At 50.0% G+C, this 14,019-nt stretch overlaps 2 protein-coding genes across 3 annotated transcripts in view; both read left to right on the forward strand.

Annotated features, from left to right (window-relative positions):
* The window catches only part of LOC119951358 (zinc finger protein 229-like), a 394,086-nt gene that overhangs the window by 153,566 nt on the left and 226,501 nt on the right, over positions 1 to 14,019 (forward strand). The gene's annotated exons all lie outside the window — the stretch shown is intronic.
* Positions 1 to 14,019, forward strand: part of LOC119951547 — a 31,225-nt gene that overhangs the window by 14,754 nt on the left and 2,452 nt on the right. Inside the window, 4 exon segments of the mRNA XM_038774740.1 lie at positions 1,168 to 1,455; positions 1,526 to 1,992; positions 11,845 to 11,942; positions 13,211 to 13,316. Coding sequence (XP_038630668.1) covers positions 1,168 to 1,455; positions 1,526 to 1,992; positions 11,845 to 11,942; positions 13,211 to 13,316 — 959 coding nt within the window.

Raw genomic sequence — 14,019 nt, forward strand, 5'->3', positions numbered from 1 at the left:
ACCAGCCTGACTTGGAACTATATCGCAAGACATCCCTCATCACAATGCAGAGAACCTTATTGTTTGATGTTGCATTCAAGCTGTTTTTCACATCCAACAAACTCTTTCTTCCTCAGCAACCATATGCTGCTTTGTCCATTACCTCTTGTGGGAGGGTTTTTAAAGTCCCAAAATAGGGAACCCTCCTTGATCATCTTTTTACAAAAACACCTCTAATTCATCATCAGACAATGAAGGTGCTCTGCATTGTGATGAGGCATGTCTAGTTCTATGCTCACCAAGAGTTAGGAAATCCCCTTAAATACTCACTGCAGTCTTTAAAAGCTGTAACAGTCAATTATTTCCTTTCCCAGCGATCTCGACTAACAGTATGCTGGACATAATTAACATTGGAAGGGATTGGAAGGCCAATGGTTGGCTGCCTCTGCCACCGCAAAACACTCGAGGGGGGAGCAGAAAATCCCACCCACTGTGTCCATAGCTGGAAAATATAGATAGACACTGACCACTCGGTCCCGAGTTACTGACCATGATCCGATCATGGCCTCTGCCACCTCCGCCCAGGCCCGGTTGACATCTGTGGGTGACAACCTCCTACCCACCTCGGGGAACAGCGTGCCCCACCTCTCCTCCATGGCATCCAGTAAAAGCTCGAGCTCTGTATCTGTGAATCTCGGGGCCTGCTTTGGAATTGCACTAGTGCCACGTGGTGTGAGTGCTGCCACATTAGCATGTCCTAAATGGCTCCGGCAGTCACACCCCCATCAGGACCGGGGAACACCTCCCATTCAGTCCTGGTGTCTACACTTAGCCTCTCAAACAGAGAATTCTGCCCCTTGTTCTTTGCTTCCTGACTTGATTCTCTAAATTGGGGAATTGTGGTCCCTGTGACATCACACTGTCGGGTATGATGCTATTGTGACAGAGTTCCGTGTTGTCATGGTACCCACCATGGTAGTTTATGTCATCCCGCATCACCCGTTTCCATAGTAACTCAGTTTAACTCGCTGTTGACAGAACCTTTACCATTGATTTGGTGTTCTACCTGCCAATTGCTCAGACAGTAAACGATTGCTCAGAGTGAACATTATATCCAGGCACTCAGAACAATGATCGTGACTACGTGGATTATATATTGTTGGGCAAATGGTAAAATTCACGGAGCAGTTCGTTCTGTTTCTGTCGCAAAGATTGATGAAGTGACTACTGTAGAAATTGAAGAAATTATCCCCGGTGGAGATCAGGCACAATGTGCCAACGGTCAAAATACCTCAGCTGCTGTTGTGTTTGCAGAGGAGATCGAAGTTGGAACCGAGCAGCCAGAAGAGGAGCTGAACCTCCAGGCCCTCGTGTCAGAGATCAAAGTTCAGCTATTGTGGAGGAGGCTGATCCTGGTACCGAGTGGCCAGAATGACCAGCTGGGATCTGGGAGTTTCCCTGGAGATCAGCCAAGGTGTGAGACACTGTCAGATGATCGAGTGGACAAGCAGCTCACCTGAACCAATGGTTGAATCTCTTACTCCAGCTGTTAATCTTGATGACATTGAATGCCACATTGAACTGCAGGAAAATAGCGTCAATGGCAGTAGTGATGTGGAAGATAGATCTGCCGGTGAGGTCTCCTCTGTTGCCATCGATCATCATCCAGAGGACCAAGCCTCACTGCTCAGCAACACTGAGGGAGCCACTGTGGACAATACCCCAGCTGGAGCCGTTGCAAATTTCATAGATGATGACGAAATGGACAGTATCGATCGAGAATCCTCGTCAGACACTGGGAGCTTCAGGTCCACCGGATTTTTATTCGTGCAATTCCCAAGCAGCAGTGAGAATGACTCACTGCTGAGCAACATTGAGGGAGCCGTAATGGACAATACCACAGCGAGAGGAATGGACGATAACATCGACCTGGAATTGCTGTTGGACTCAGAGACCTACAATTTCGCCGGACATTTACGCTGCAGTTGCCAAGTGTCACTGAGAGGGAGCAGTGTACTCGGAGACCATCACTGACACATTCTGCTGAGAGAATGCAGTCTTGGTTGGCTGACAAATCAGCTCAAGCGAACAAAGGACTGGAAAAAAGTCAAGTCGCTTCAGACGCCAGGAACATCGTTGAACGCTCGGCTGTTTCGCGTCAGACGTTGGAAGTCAGAAGTTGAAGAGAAGAACTGCCGTCGTCTGGGAAGAGGACCAAAGAATTAAACTCATCAGAAGCCCAGACTGGAACGGGGAAAAGCCCAACAGGGAAGTGAATTTTAACTTTTAATATTATTGTTTTATTGTATTTGTAGAGAACATATTGAAATATTGAACATTGAGAATAGTAATAGGTCGTGTTGTTTTGGATTTGGCGAGTTTCTCCCCAGTCTTGCCCACATGTCTAATTTGCTGCAGCCGGTGCCGATCAGTGCTGGTCCACACAAACGTGGACCAGGCGGAATGGCACCCTGGGGGGGGCCACTGGAGACCCCTGGGAGGTCAGGTAAGTACAGGTGAATCCCTGGCCCTCCCCTGGGACGCAGGCACATTAGCACTGCCCAGCTGGCACCGCCACCCTGCAGAAGCAGTTAAAGGGTGCCCCGAGTGTGAGTGGCACTGCCAAGGGTCAGGGAGCGAGGGGCCATGCCAATGAAATGAGGGTGGAGGGTAGTTTGAAGGGTGGAGGAGTGCAGGGCAGCTACATAGGGACTGATGGGTGGAGGTCACGGAAGGGAAGGGATGTTTTAAGGGGGCTTGGGGGGACCTAAGCAGGGGAGACCCCCAGCACCCCAGAGTGGGGTGTTTTCACTTGGGGGGATTTGGGGTACTGTCCATGTGTGTGGGGGTTGACATTTCCCATGAGTGGGGGGTGTGGAGGACCCACAGCTCTCTGAGAGATCAGGGCACCCCTTTAAAATGGCAGCCCGATCTCGGAGTTCAGCTCCCCAGTACTAAAAACATTCTGCACAGGATTCTCCGTCTGCCAACCAGTCAATGGGGTTTCCCAGTGTGGGCAACCCCACGCCGTCGGGAACTGCCCGGGCACGGGAGCGCTTCCGGCGTAACGGAGAATCCTTGCAACGGAGAATCCCACCCCCTAAGGGCAGGACTCTCTGGCTACGTCTGCCTGGCGACTGGAGCATAGAAAATAGAAGCAGGAGGAGGCCATTCAGCCCTTCGAGCCTGCTCCACCATTTATTATGATCATGGCTGATCATCAAGTTCAATACTCTGATCCCGCCTTCCCCATTTCCCTTTAGTCCCAAGAGCTGTATCTGATTCCTCTTGAAATTACACAACTACCTTTTGGCCTCAACTAATTTTTGTGGCAGCGAATTCCACAGATTCACCGCTCTCTGTGTGAAGAAATTTCTCCTCACCTCAGTCCTAAAAGGTTTACCCCTTATCCTCAAACTCTGACCCCTAGTTCTGGACTCGCCCACCATTGGGAACATTCTTTCTGAATCTACCCTGTCTAATCCTGTTAGAATTAAATGCCAATGAATTTAATCCTAACTGATTTAGTCTCTCCTCATATGACCGTCCCGCCATCCCTGGATTCGGCCTGGTGAATCTTCACCGCACTCTCTCCACAGCAAGAACATCTTTCCTCAGATAAGGACACCAAAACTGCTCACAATATTCCAGGTGTGGCCTCAGCAATGCCCTATACAACTGCAGCAAAACATCTCTATTCCAATACTTCAATCCTCTCGCTATGAAGGCCAACATACTATTAGCCTTCTTTACTGCCTTCTGTACCTGTGCGCTTACTTTCAGCGACTGATGCACGAGGACACCAAGTTCTCGCTGAGTATCCGCCTCTCACAATTTACACCCATTCAAATAATAATCTGCTTGACTATTTTTGCTGCCAAAGCTGTAAAAGGAGCATGGAGCTGAATCTGGAACTGAAAGGGGATTTGGATATGAAGGGAGGCAGACTGGTACCGAATGAGTATCTGCCTTTACCACAGAACTTGGTGTCCAAGGCATTGCTGCCTCATGGCACCGAGGACCCTGGTTCGATCCCAGCCCCGGGTCACTGTCCGTGTGGTGTTTGCACATTCTCGCAGTGACTGTGTGGGTCCCACCCCCACAACCCAAAAACAGATGTGCAATACAGTTGGATTGGCCGTGCTAAACTGTCCCTTAATTGTAAAAAAATAATTGGCTACTCTAAATTTATTTTAAAAAAGAACTTGGTGTCCAAGCCAGAGTGAAAAAGGAGGTAGTCGAGACACTGATGGGTTAAACGTTGACAGTGACGTATTTGATAGGCTGAATTTACTGAAAATCGGTAAGTTGCCAGAACCGGATGAGACAGATTTAAGGATACGGAGTTTATATTAACTACAAAGGGGAAGAACACAGCAGGAGAACAGCAGAGGTTACAGAGATAGGGAGGGTCACAGGTGCTGAAGGAGGTTGCAGAATTCAGGAGTGTTGTAGGGGTAGACAATGTTACAGAGATAGAGAGAGTCATCGGGGCTAAAATACCTTTTACACAGAGAGGGAAACCTATATGGATAGCAGGATGCAGGGGACAGAGGGAGGGCTGTGGGGGATGTAGGGTTATGCATGAAAGTCCGTCCTTCTCAATGTTGCCCCTCACCTGAGGTATGGTGATCCTCAGGTTAAATCACCACAAGTTAGCCCTCCCCCTCAAAGGGGAAAGCAGCCTATGATCATCTGCAACCACTGCAACTTACTTTACTGTAGGGGAGGGAACTATCATAGAGATAGGGAAAGTTGTTGGGGCTGTAGGATGTATGAAAGTTCAGGTGGGGTGTAACGTCTATAGGAGATTTCAAAGATAGGAAGCATTGTAGGGATGGGAGGAAGCGACAGAGGGGCTGGAGGATGTTACAGAGATAGAGAGTGTTGTAGGGGCTGGAGGATGTTACAGAGATAGAGAGTGTTGTAGGGGCTGGAGGATGTTACAGAGATAGAGAGTGTTGTAGGGGCTGGAGGATGTTACAGAGATAGAGAGTGTTGTAGGGGGCTGGAGGATGTTACAGAGATAGAGAGTGTTGTAGGGGCTGGAGGATGCCACAGAGATAGAGAGTGCTGTAGGGGCTGGAGGATGTCACAGAGATAGAGAGTGTTGTAGGGGCTGGAGGAGTCTACAGAGATAGAGAGTGTTGTAGGGGCTGGAGGATGTTACAGAGATAGAGAGAGTTGTAGGGATGGGAGGAAGCTACAGAGATAGAGAGTGTTGTAGGGGCTGGAGGATGTTACAGAGATAGAGAGTGTTGTAGGGGCTGGAGGATGTTACAGAGATAGAGAGTGTTGTAGGGGCTGGAGGATGTTACAGAGATAGAGAGTGTTGTAGGGGCTGGAGGATGTTACAGAAATAGAGAGTGTTGTAGGGGCTGGAGGATGTTACAGAGATAGAGAGTGTTGTGGGGGCTGGAGGATGTTACAGAGATAGAGAGTGTTGTAGGGGCTGGAGGATGTGACAGAGATAGAGAGTGTTGTAGGGGCTGGAGGATGTTATAGAGACAGGGAGAATTGTACAGATGAGAAGGTAACAGGCATGGGGGGGTATTAAGAGTCTCAACACAGTAACTGGGATGGAGAGAGTTTTATGGCTATTGGGATTGTCAGACAAGGGAGCACTGAGGAGATACAGCAGTGGTGAGTATTTTTAGAGGCTGGGGAAGATTACAGCACTGTGTGCATTGTGGGGGCATCGAGGATTTCACATAAAAAGAGGTTGGAGGGGTTTGAAGAGGTTCCAGGGATAAGGGACGGTTGCAGGTGCTGTAGAGTTGCAGCATCTGGGGGAGATTGCTGTGATTTGATCTGCTATCTAAGAGTTGAGCTGACGGGTGTTATGGAGGATGGAGGGGATGAAGGAACTGTAGAATATTACAACGATAAACAGGGTTATACCTCTTAATGAGGTTAGAGAAATAGGGATAGTTTGGGGATTGGAGGATGTTACAGAGATAGGAAGGGTTGTGGGAGCTGGAGGATATCGGATGGAGTCTCTGAATGACAAACTCAGATCGGAAGGGGCGAAGGTTTAGTGGATGGTAAAGAGAACTGGAGGGTTCTAGTGAGAGGGAAATGTTAGATTGATGGGGAGCGTTGCAGAGATTGGAATTGGTAACAGAGACAGGGAGAGTTAGATGGTCTGGATGTACCAATACAGATCGGGCGTGGGGTTCTGCGGTTCCCCAGCCGGGTGGTTCTCGGCGACGCGCCATTCGCCGGCGGTGGGATTCTTTTTGTTGAAATATTTTATTGGGGGCATTTTCAAATATATACTTAACAAAGAAGAAAACCAAAAAATAACCATGGCAACAGTGAACAGCCACAACATCCTTACCCCCTCCCCACAATAAATTTTCCACCCACCCCCACCTCAACTTGGTGCCACCCCGGGGCCTCCCCCCCCACTTTTTTTAAATAAACATTTGATTGAGGTATTTCATTGGCATTGTAACAGCAACAAAATAAACAATGTACATAACAAGGAAAATATTAACCTCGTGCAAATACCACCTCCATCTCCCACAGGTCCAACAATTACTTACCCCCCTAATCTACGCTAGCCTAACCCCCCCCCCCCCCCCCCCGTTCTGCTGACGATTAGTTCTCCGCAAGGAAGTCGATGAACGGTTGCCACCTCTGGGCGAACCCCAGCAGAGACCCTCTCATGGCGAACTGAATGTTCTCCAGGCAGTGGAAGCTAGCCATGTCCGAAAGCCAGGTCTCCGATTTCAGGGGCTTTGAGTCCCTCCATGCCAACAATATCCACCTCCGGGCTACCAGGGAAGCAAAGGCCAGAACATCCGCCTCTCTCTCCTCCTGGATTCTGTGACACCCCAACAATCACCACCTCTGGACCCATTGCCAGCCTCGTATTTAATACCTTGGACATGACATCAGCAAACCCCTGCCGAAATCCCCTCAGCCTTGGACATGTCCAGAACATGTGGACATGGTTCACTGGTTCACTGGCTTCCCCCCCCCCCACCCATTTCAGACACCTGTCTTCTACCTCAAAGAATCTGCTCATCCGGGCCACTGTCATATCAGCCCAATGAACAACCTTAAATTGGATCAGGCCGAGCCTGGCACATGTTGTGGTTGCATTGACCCACTCAGCACGTCCGCCCAAAGGCTCTCCTCTAACTCTCCCTCCAGCTCCTCCTCCCACTTTTGCTTTGGCTCCTCGGTCTGCGTCTCCTCCAATCCCATAAGCTCTTTATATATGTCCGAGACGCTCCCCTCTCCTATCCATCCTCTGGAAACCACCCTATCCTGAATACCCTTAACAGCAGGAGTGGGAAGGTTGGTACCTGCTTCCGCAAAAAGTCCCGTACCTGCAGATATCGAAATACATTTCCCCCCTGCCAATGCAAACTTCTCCTCCAGATCCCTCATACTCGGGAAGCTTCTTTCTATGAACAAGTCCCCCATCCTCTCAATCCCCGCTCTCCGCCAAATTCGGAACCCCCCGTCCATCCTCCTTGGGGCAAAGCGGTGATTATCTCAGATTGGGGACCATATCGATGCCCCCTCTGCTTCCACATGTCTCCTCCACTGCCCCCAGACTCTCAAGGCCGCCACCACCACGGGGCTGGTGGAGTACCGTGCCGGCAGGAATGGCAGAGGCGATGTTACCAACGCCCCCAGACTTGTGCCCTTGCAAGAAGCCGCCTCCATGCGCACTCACGCCGGCTCCCCCCCACCACCCACCTCCTCACCATGGCTATATTCGGCAGCGCCAGCCCACCATCCCCGCGACTCCGCTCAAGCATTGCCCTCTTCACCACACACACACACACACACACACCACCACCCCCCACAATAACTTTACTGACCCACATAAAAAAGGACCGCGGGAGGAAGATGGGGAGGCATTGAAAAACGAATAGGAATCTTGGGAGGACCGTCTTTTTTACCGTTTAAACTCTGCCCGCCAGGGACAACGGGAGCACATCACATCTCTGGGAATCCTCCTCCATCTGATCCACCAGCCGGGCCAAATTCAATTCATGAAGCCTGTCGCAATCCCTCGCCACTTGGATACCTCGGTCCCTGAAACTGTCCCCGGCCACTCTGAACGGCAGATCCCCCAGTCGCCTCTCCTGACTTCTCACCTGGACCACAAACATCTCGCTCTTCCTCATAGTGAGCTTATACCCCCAAACCGTCCTGGATGACCTGCATCAACTGCTCCGATGGTCGCAGCGTCGCCACCCCAGGGGTCCGGTCCTCGGCCATGCTGTCTCCTGCTGCAGCTTCAACACAGCTCTTGGCTAACTTTTTATTTCTGCCTTTTCATGCACTTCTGGTTCTTTGCTCCGTACACTAATACGTGGAAACGGTGCCCAATTGCCTCAACCTTCGAATTCACCGTTTAAAACCAAAAAAAAGTCCAGGGGATAGGTCCAAAGGTCCGACCGGAGCGGGAGCCACCAAATGTGCGACTTACTCCTTCATAGCTGCCACCGGAAGTCTCCCTCCATAGCCGCCACCGGAAGTCTCCCTCCATAGCCGCCACCGGAAGTCTCCCTCCATAGCCGCCATAGGAAGTCTCCCTCCATAGCCGCCATAGGAAGTCTCCCTCCATAGTCGCCACCGGAAGTCTCCTTCCATAGCCGCCACCGGAAGTCCAGGGTAGGTGAATTGGACACTCTACATTACCCCTTAATTGGAAAGAATGAATTGGGTACTCTAAATTTAAAAAATCACTCCTGTCTCTGCGTGGAATGGACCCACATTGGTCTTTGCTAATCTTTTCCTTTCACATTCCTATAGGAGCTTTTCAAGTCAGTTTTTATGTTTCTCTCCAGTTTGCTGTCATATTCTATTTTCTCTTTTTCAGTTTCTTGGTCCTCCTTTGCTGAATTCCAAAACAAGTTCTCAATACTCAGGCTCACTACTATTTTGGCCACTTCATGAGTCTCCTCCATTGATCCAATGGAATCTTTAACATTTCTTGTTCGCCACGGTTTCATCACTTTTCCTGTTGGGTTTTTACTCCTTAAAGGAATCTATGTTTGTTGTATTTGTGTGAAATAAAAGTCGCCAAAGTCCCAGAGGACCAGAGTCTGCTTTGCCCTCTGAGAGAGAATGAGAGCTGACTGGTGGTGATTGAATCCGACGGTCACCACAACTCAAGCAAGGGGCAATGCTGAGAAGGTGAGGCCTTCATGGATAAGCTCAGCCGGTACGGGTGTTGAATCCCCTGATGTTGGAGTCGCTTTGCATCACAAACCAGCCAACTGAGCTAACTCTCCCTTGTGCAAACTCATTGGTGTTTCCGCAGGTTGGATAACATGGTGATGGCCTTCTCACACTGAGAGCAGGTGAATTGCCTCTCCCCAGTGTGAACTCGCTGGTGTGTCTGCAGCCTGGACAAATGAATGAATCCCTTCCCACACTGAGAGCAAGTGAACGGCCTCTCCCCAGTGTCAACTCTTTGGTGTTTCCGCAGGCTAGATAATTGACTGAATCCCTTCCCACACAGAGAGCAGGTGAACGGCTTCTTCCAAGTGTGATCCAACCGGTGTATCTGTCGCTGGGACAAGTGAGTGAATCCCTTCCCACAAAGACAGTAGGTGAACAGCTTATCCCCAGTGTGAACGCAGGCCAGGTGGATCACTGAATCCCTTCCCACACTGAGAGTAGGTAAACGGCTTCTCCCCAGTGTGAACTCGCTGGCGTGTCTTTAGATGGGATAATTGAGTGAATCCCTTCCCACACTGAGCAGTTGAACGGCCTCTCCCCAGTGTGAACTCGCTGGTGTGTCTGTCGGCAGGATAACACAGTGAATCCCTTCCCACACTGAGCATAGGTGAACGGCCTCTCCCCTGTGTGACTGCATCGATGAATCTCAAGTTGAGATGGTGCATTGAAACCCTACCCACAGTCCCCACATATCCACGGTTCCTCCATATTTTGTGTCGCCTTCTGTCTCTCCAGGTCAAAAAATTAGTTGGAAGTCTCGTTCACCCGTGTCACTCCTCGCTGTGAATGGCGCAATGTTATTTCATTCGGGGGCGGCAGAAGGGGGGGGGGGGGTCTCAGTGCTTTTCAAGTCACAATGATGTTTAAAATCTTTTGAGGCTGTCAGATCGGGCAAACATTTCTCCTTCCCTTCTAGACTCAAAGGCTGATGATAGTCAGATCCCAAGGAACCTGGTGACTGTCAGATCGAGACGTTACATTTGAGATTTCTGTCTATAATTCCTCCTCTTCTCGTATCCTGTAAAAGGAGTTTACAAAAGGCATCACAGTCAGTACAGGATAGAAATTCAGAACAGATAATTCTAGTTTCTGGAGAACATTCTTTCCTCTCTCATTCCCCAATACCGAGTCTCTAATGCCTATTTCTCCCTGTCTTCAGGGAGCGGTCTTGGAGGGGCAGAGTCTGGGAGCAGTCAGTATAAAGACCTTTCCTCGGGAATTCACCGCCAAGTTTCCAGGGAGCGGACTGAGGGGTCCGGATTTTCGGAGCTGAAGAAAGAAACCTTTCCTTGGGGATTCACGGCCTACTCGCCAGGGTGTGGATTAGGAGCCGGAATTTTAATACCTTCCCCCGGGGATCTGCGGCCGAGTCTCCAGGCAACGGAATCGGAGCTGGAGAGCCGCCTGGTCCTCCAGCCAATCAGAGAGAATGAGGGGCGAGGCTGGAGGACTAAGACAGCCCCCTGGTCCTCCAGCCAATCAGAGTGAATAAGGGGCGGGACTGGAGAACTGAGAGTCGCTTGGTCCTCCAACCAATCAGAGTGAATGAAGGGCGGGACTGGAGGACTGAAAGCCGCCTGGTCCTCCAGCCAATCAGAGTAAATGAGGGGCGGGGTCTAACCTTATTATGTTCCCTCCCCATCCTCCACTCACTCCACAAATATTTTGGGCATTAACTTCAGGTCCTGGGAAAGAACCAGAATCAGGGAGCTGACAACTAATCATCGGGGTTTGCGGCTCCACAGAGTATTTCCAAATCCTCACACCCACCTCCTTAGTTTCGCTCGGGCTCTCCGAAACGAAGTCCCATTAATCTGAATGCGCATGCTCCAAACACCGACAACCGGTGATGCGCATGTGCAGAGAAGAGCCCACCCGCCGACTTCCTGTTGAGTATTAACCAATAGAAAGAGTGGGCCCACCGGAAGGACTCTGGTCCTTCAGCCAATCAGAGCTTTGTGTCATGCAGATTGAGCTTCACACAGACTAATAGTACCTTCTCTGTCCAACATCTGTGAGTAAAACACTTTCTTTTCTCCCCTTTTCCATTTCTTTTCTCATTCTCACCTTCAATTGGTCACTTGCAGCAACTGAAGGGAAAGGAAGTGAATCCAGGGAGGGTGCAGACTCTGGAAAGCTTGGCCCAGGTCTCTCTCTCTCTCTCTTCAAGACATTGACATCCTTTGCTCCCTCAGCTTGACATATTTATTTGTCTGGTTAAAAGGATGGTACCTTTTATGATTCACCGGACCCGAGAACATGAAGCTCACCTGTCTGCCACACCCAAGAACAAAACCACACAACCTAGTCCCAGACAGATGTGCCCTGTGGACCACCTTGAACTGAGTCAAGCTACACCGAACACAGGAGGAGGTCGAGTTGACCCTGTACAGTCTCACTCCACACCCCCTCCACAGAAACCAGATCCAATTCCCCCTCCCACTTCCTCCTCACCTCACCCAGTGGAGCTTGCTTTGCAGACAGGATCTGACTGTAGATATCTGAAATCCTACCCTCACCCACTTCAGCAAGAGATAGAATCCTAATCATCAGAGTGGGCGGGGGAGCTAAAGGAAACGCCAAGATCGTCTTATGTAGGAAATCACGCATCTGAGAAAATTAGAGTTCGCGAGTTGTAATTTTTTCTACCAGTTCATCAAAACCAATAAATCTGCCGTTCACAAACATGTCACCAAACCTCTCCAGCCCTTCCCTCCAGGACCTCAATGGAAATCCGTAGGCACAAAGCGGTGAGTCCCACAGAGAGGGGCCAAGAACAATATCTCATCCATCGTCGAGTCTGAGTCCATGGCCACCACGCACCCCAACAAAACAGACCAAACAACAAGCTGCAGTCACCGTCAATAAACCTTCCCTATCCCCGAGCTCCCCGCCTCTCATTAAAACCACAACCAAAAGCCCGAAGAACACCCCCAAACCCTTAGCTCAACAATCCTTAACCCCAAACAGAACCAACGCACTCAGCCCATTATCTAAAACCTAGACTATGTTAATGAGCTGCAGTTACCCCCACCACTTCGCTCTCATTAACTACCTTCTTCAGCTCGCAGGGCAACTCTCTCCCGGGGCATATAAAACTGAGTAACCATGACCTGCAACCCCTTCTCCCCGCCTGCACCCAACTTTAAATAAAGGAACCCCCCCCCCCCCACAAAAATAGTAAAATACAAACTGGTACAAGAAACCCCAACAAGACCCCAAAACCACAATCCCTCTCCAATAACAACAAGACCCCATATATAATACAAAATATACCCAGCCTGAGCTTCCTCACAAAAGCATCAGCATCATCCAGCGCCTCAGAAGTAGTGATCTTTTGAATTAAAACTCACTCGGAGGTGTGCGGGTAAACCGCCCCAAACCGAACTCCACGTATGAAAAGTGTAGCCTTGGCCTTGATAAATGCCGCCCTCCTTTTTGGCAGCTCCGCCCCCTGATGGGGCCTGATGGCACGGCTCTCCCATTTGTAGTTACGGTGATCATTCGCCCACCTCAGGACTCGTTCCTTATCCCGGTAACTGTGGAACCTGACGGTTATTGCCCGAGGTGGCTCTCCTGGGTGAGGTTTCTGACAGAGCGAGTGATGGGCCTGATCCACCTCGGGAGGGAACAACTGCCCACCCTCCCCACCATCTTCCCAAACATCCTGGACGTGTATTCAGTCGGGTCCGGGCTCTCCAATCCCTCCGGCTGCCCCATAACGCGCGAAGAGTTTGTCTCCTGGAGCGATTCTCTAAGTCGCCTACTTTGGCAGAGATTTGTTATTATCAGCCAACAGACCATCTCAGCCTCTAAAGAGACAATCCGCTCGCTCTTCATCGAAACAGCCGCCCGGTGCCCTGCAACCCTTTACTGTTTCGTCCATTTTTGCCAATATCGATCGAATAGGAGCTGGGGGCTCCTCGATTGATATTGGGAGATCCTCGGAGATAGTCGGCTGTTGCTAAGATGCCCATGAGCATCTCAACTGACAACACTATAACTTTCGCTTCGGCAGCAGCCGCCGCTATTTTGTTTCCAATGAGCCTGGAAAAGAATCTGAATCGGATGACGATTCTTTGCTCGCTGGCTTCTTCAAACTTGGTTTCTTGGACATTAACACAGTATGGGAGCTTTATCCCATTGACAAATTTGAAATATCCCCAAACCCCCTCAAATACCGGGTGAAAACTGGCAGCACCGTAGCATTGTGGATAGCACAAATGCTTCATAGCTCCAGGGTCCCAGGTTCGATTCTGGCTTGGGTCACTGGGTCACTGTGCGGAGTCTGCACGTCCTCCCCGTGTGTGCGTGGGTTTCCTCCCACAGTCCAAAGATGTGCAGGTTAGGTGGATTGGCTATGATAAATTGCCATTGGTGTCCAAAATTGCCCTTAGTGTTGGGTGGGGTTACTGGGTTATGGGGGTAGGGTGGAGGTGTTGACCTTGGGTATGGTACTCTTTCCAAGAGCTGGTGCAGACTCGATGGGCTGAATGGCCTCCATCTGAACTGTAAATTCTATGAAACTATGAAAACAAAGTCCCCGGATGAGAGCTGCCTCATATGCGGCCGCTCCTGACATGTCGCAACCGGAGACCCTGTCTGTTCTGAATTTCTGTCCTGTACTGACACTTATGTCTTTTGTAAATTGTTTTTACAGGATATTAGAAAAGGAGGACTAACAGACAGAAATCTCAAACTAAACGTCTCGATCAGACTGAGTCACTTGATTCATCAGGGCCTGAACATCATCGGACTTTGAATCTAGAAGGAGAAATGTTTGCCTCGTCTGTCAGCTTGAGAAGATTTTAAACATCAGTGTGACTG

This window comes from Scyliorhinus canicula, chromosome 17, assembly GCF_902713615.1.
Source record: "Scyliorhinus canicula chromosome 17, sScyCan1.1, whole genome shotgun sequence".
NCBI lineage: Eukaryota > Metazoa > Chordata > Chondrichthyes > Carcharhiniformes > Scyliorhinidae > Scyliorhinus > Scyliorhinus canicula.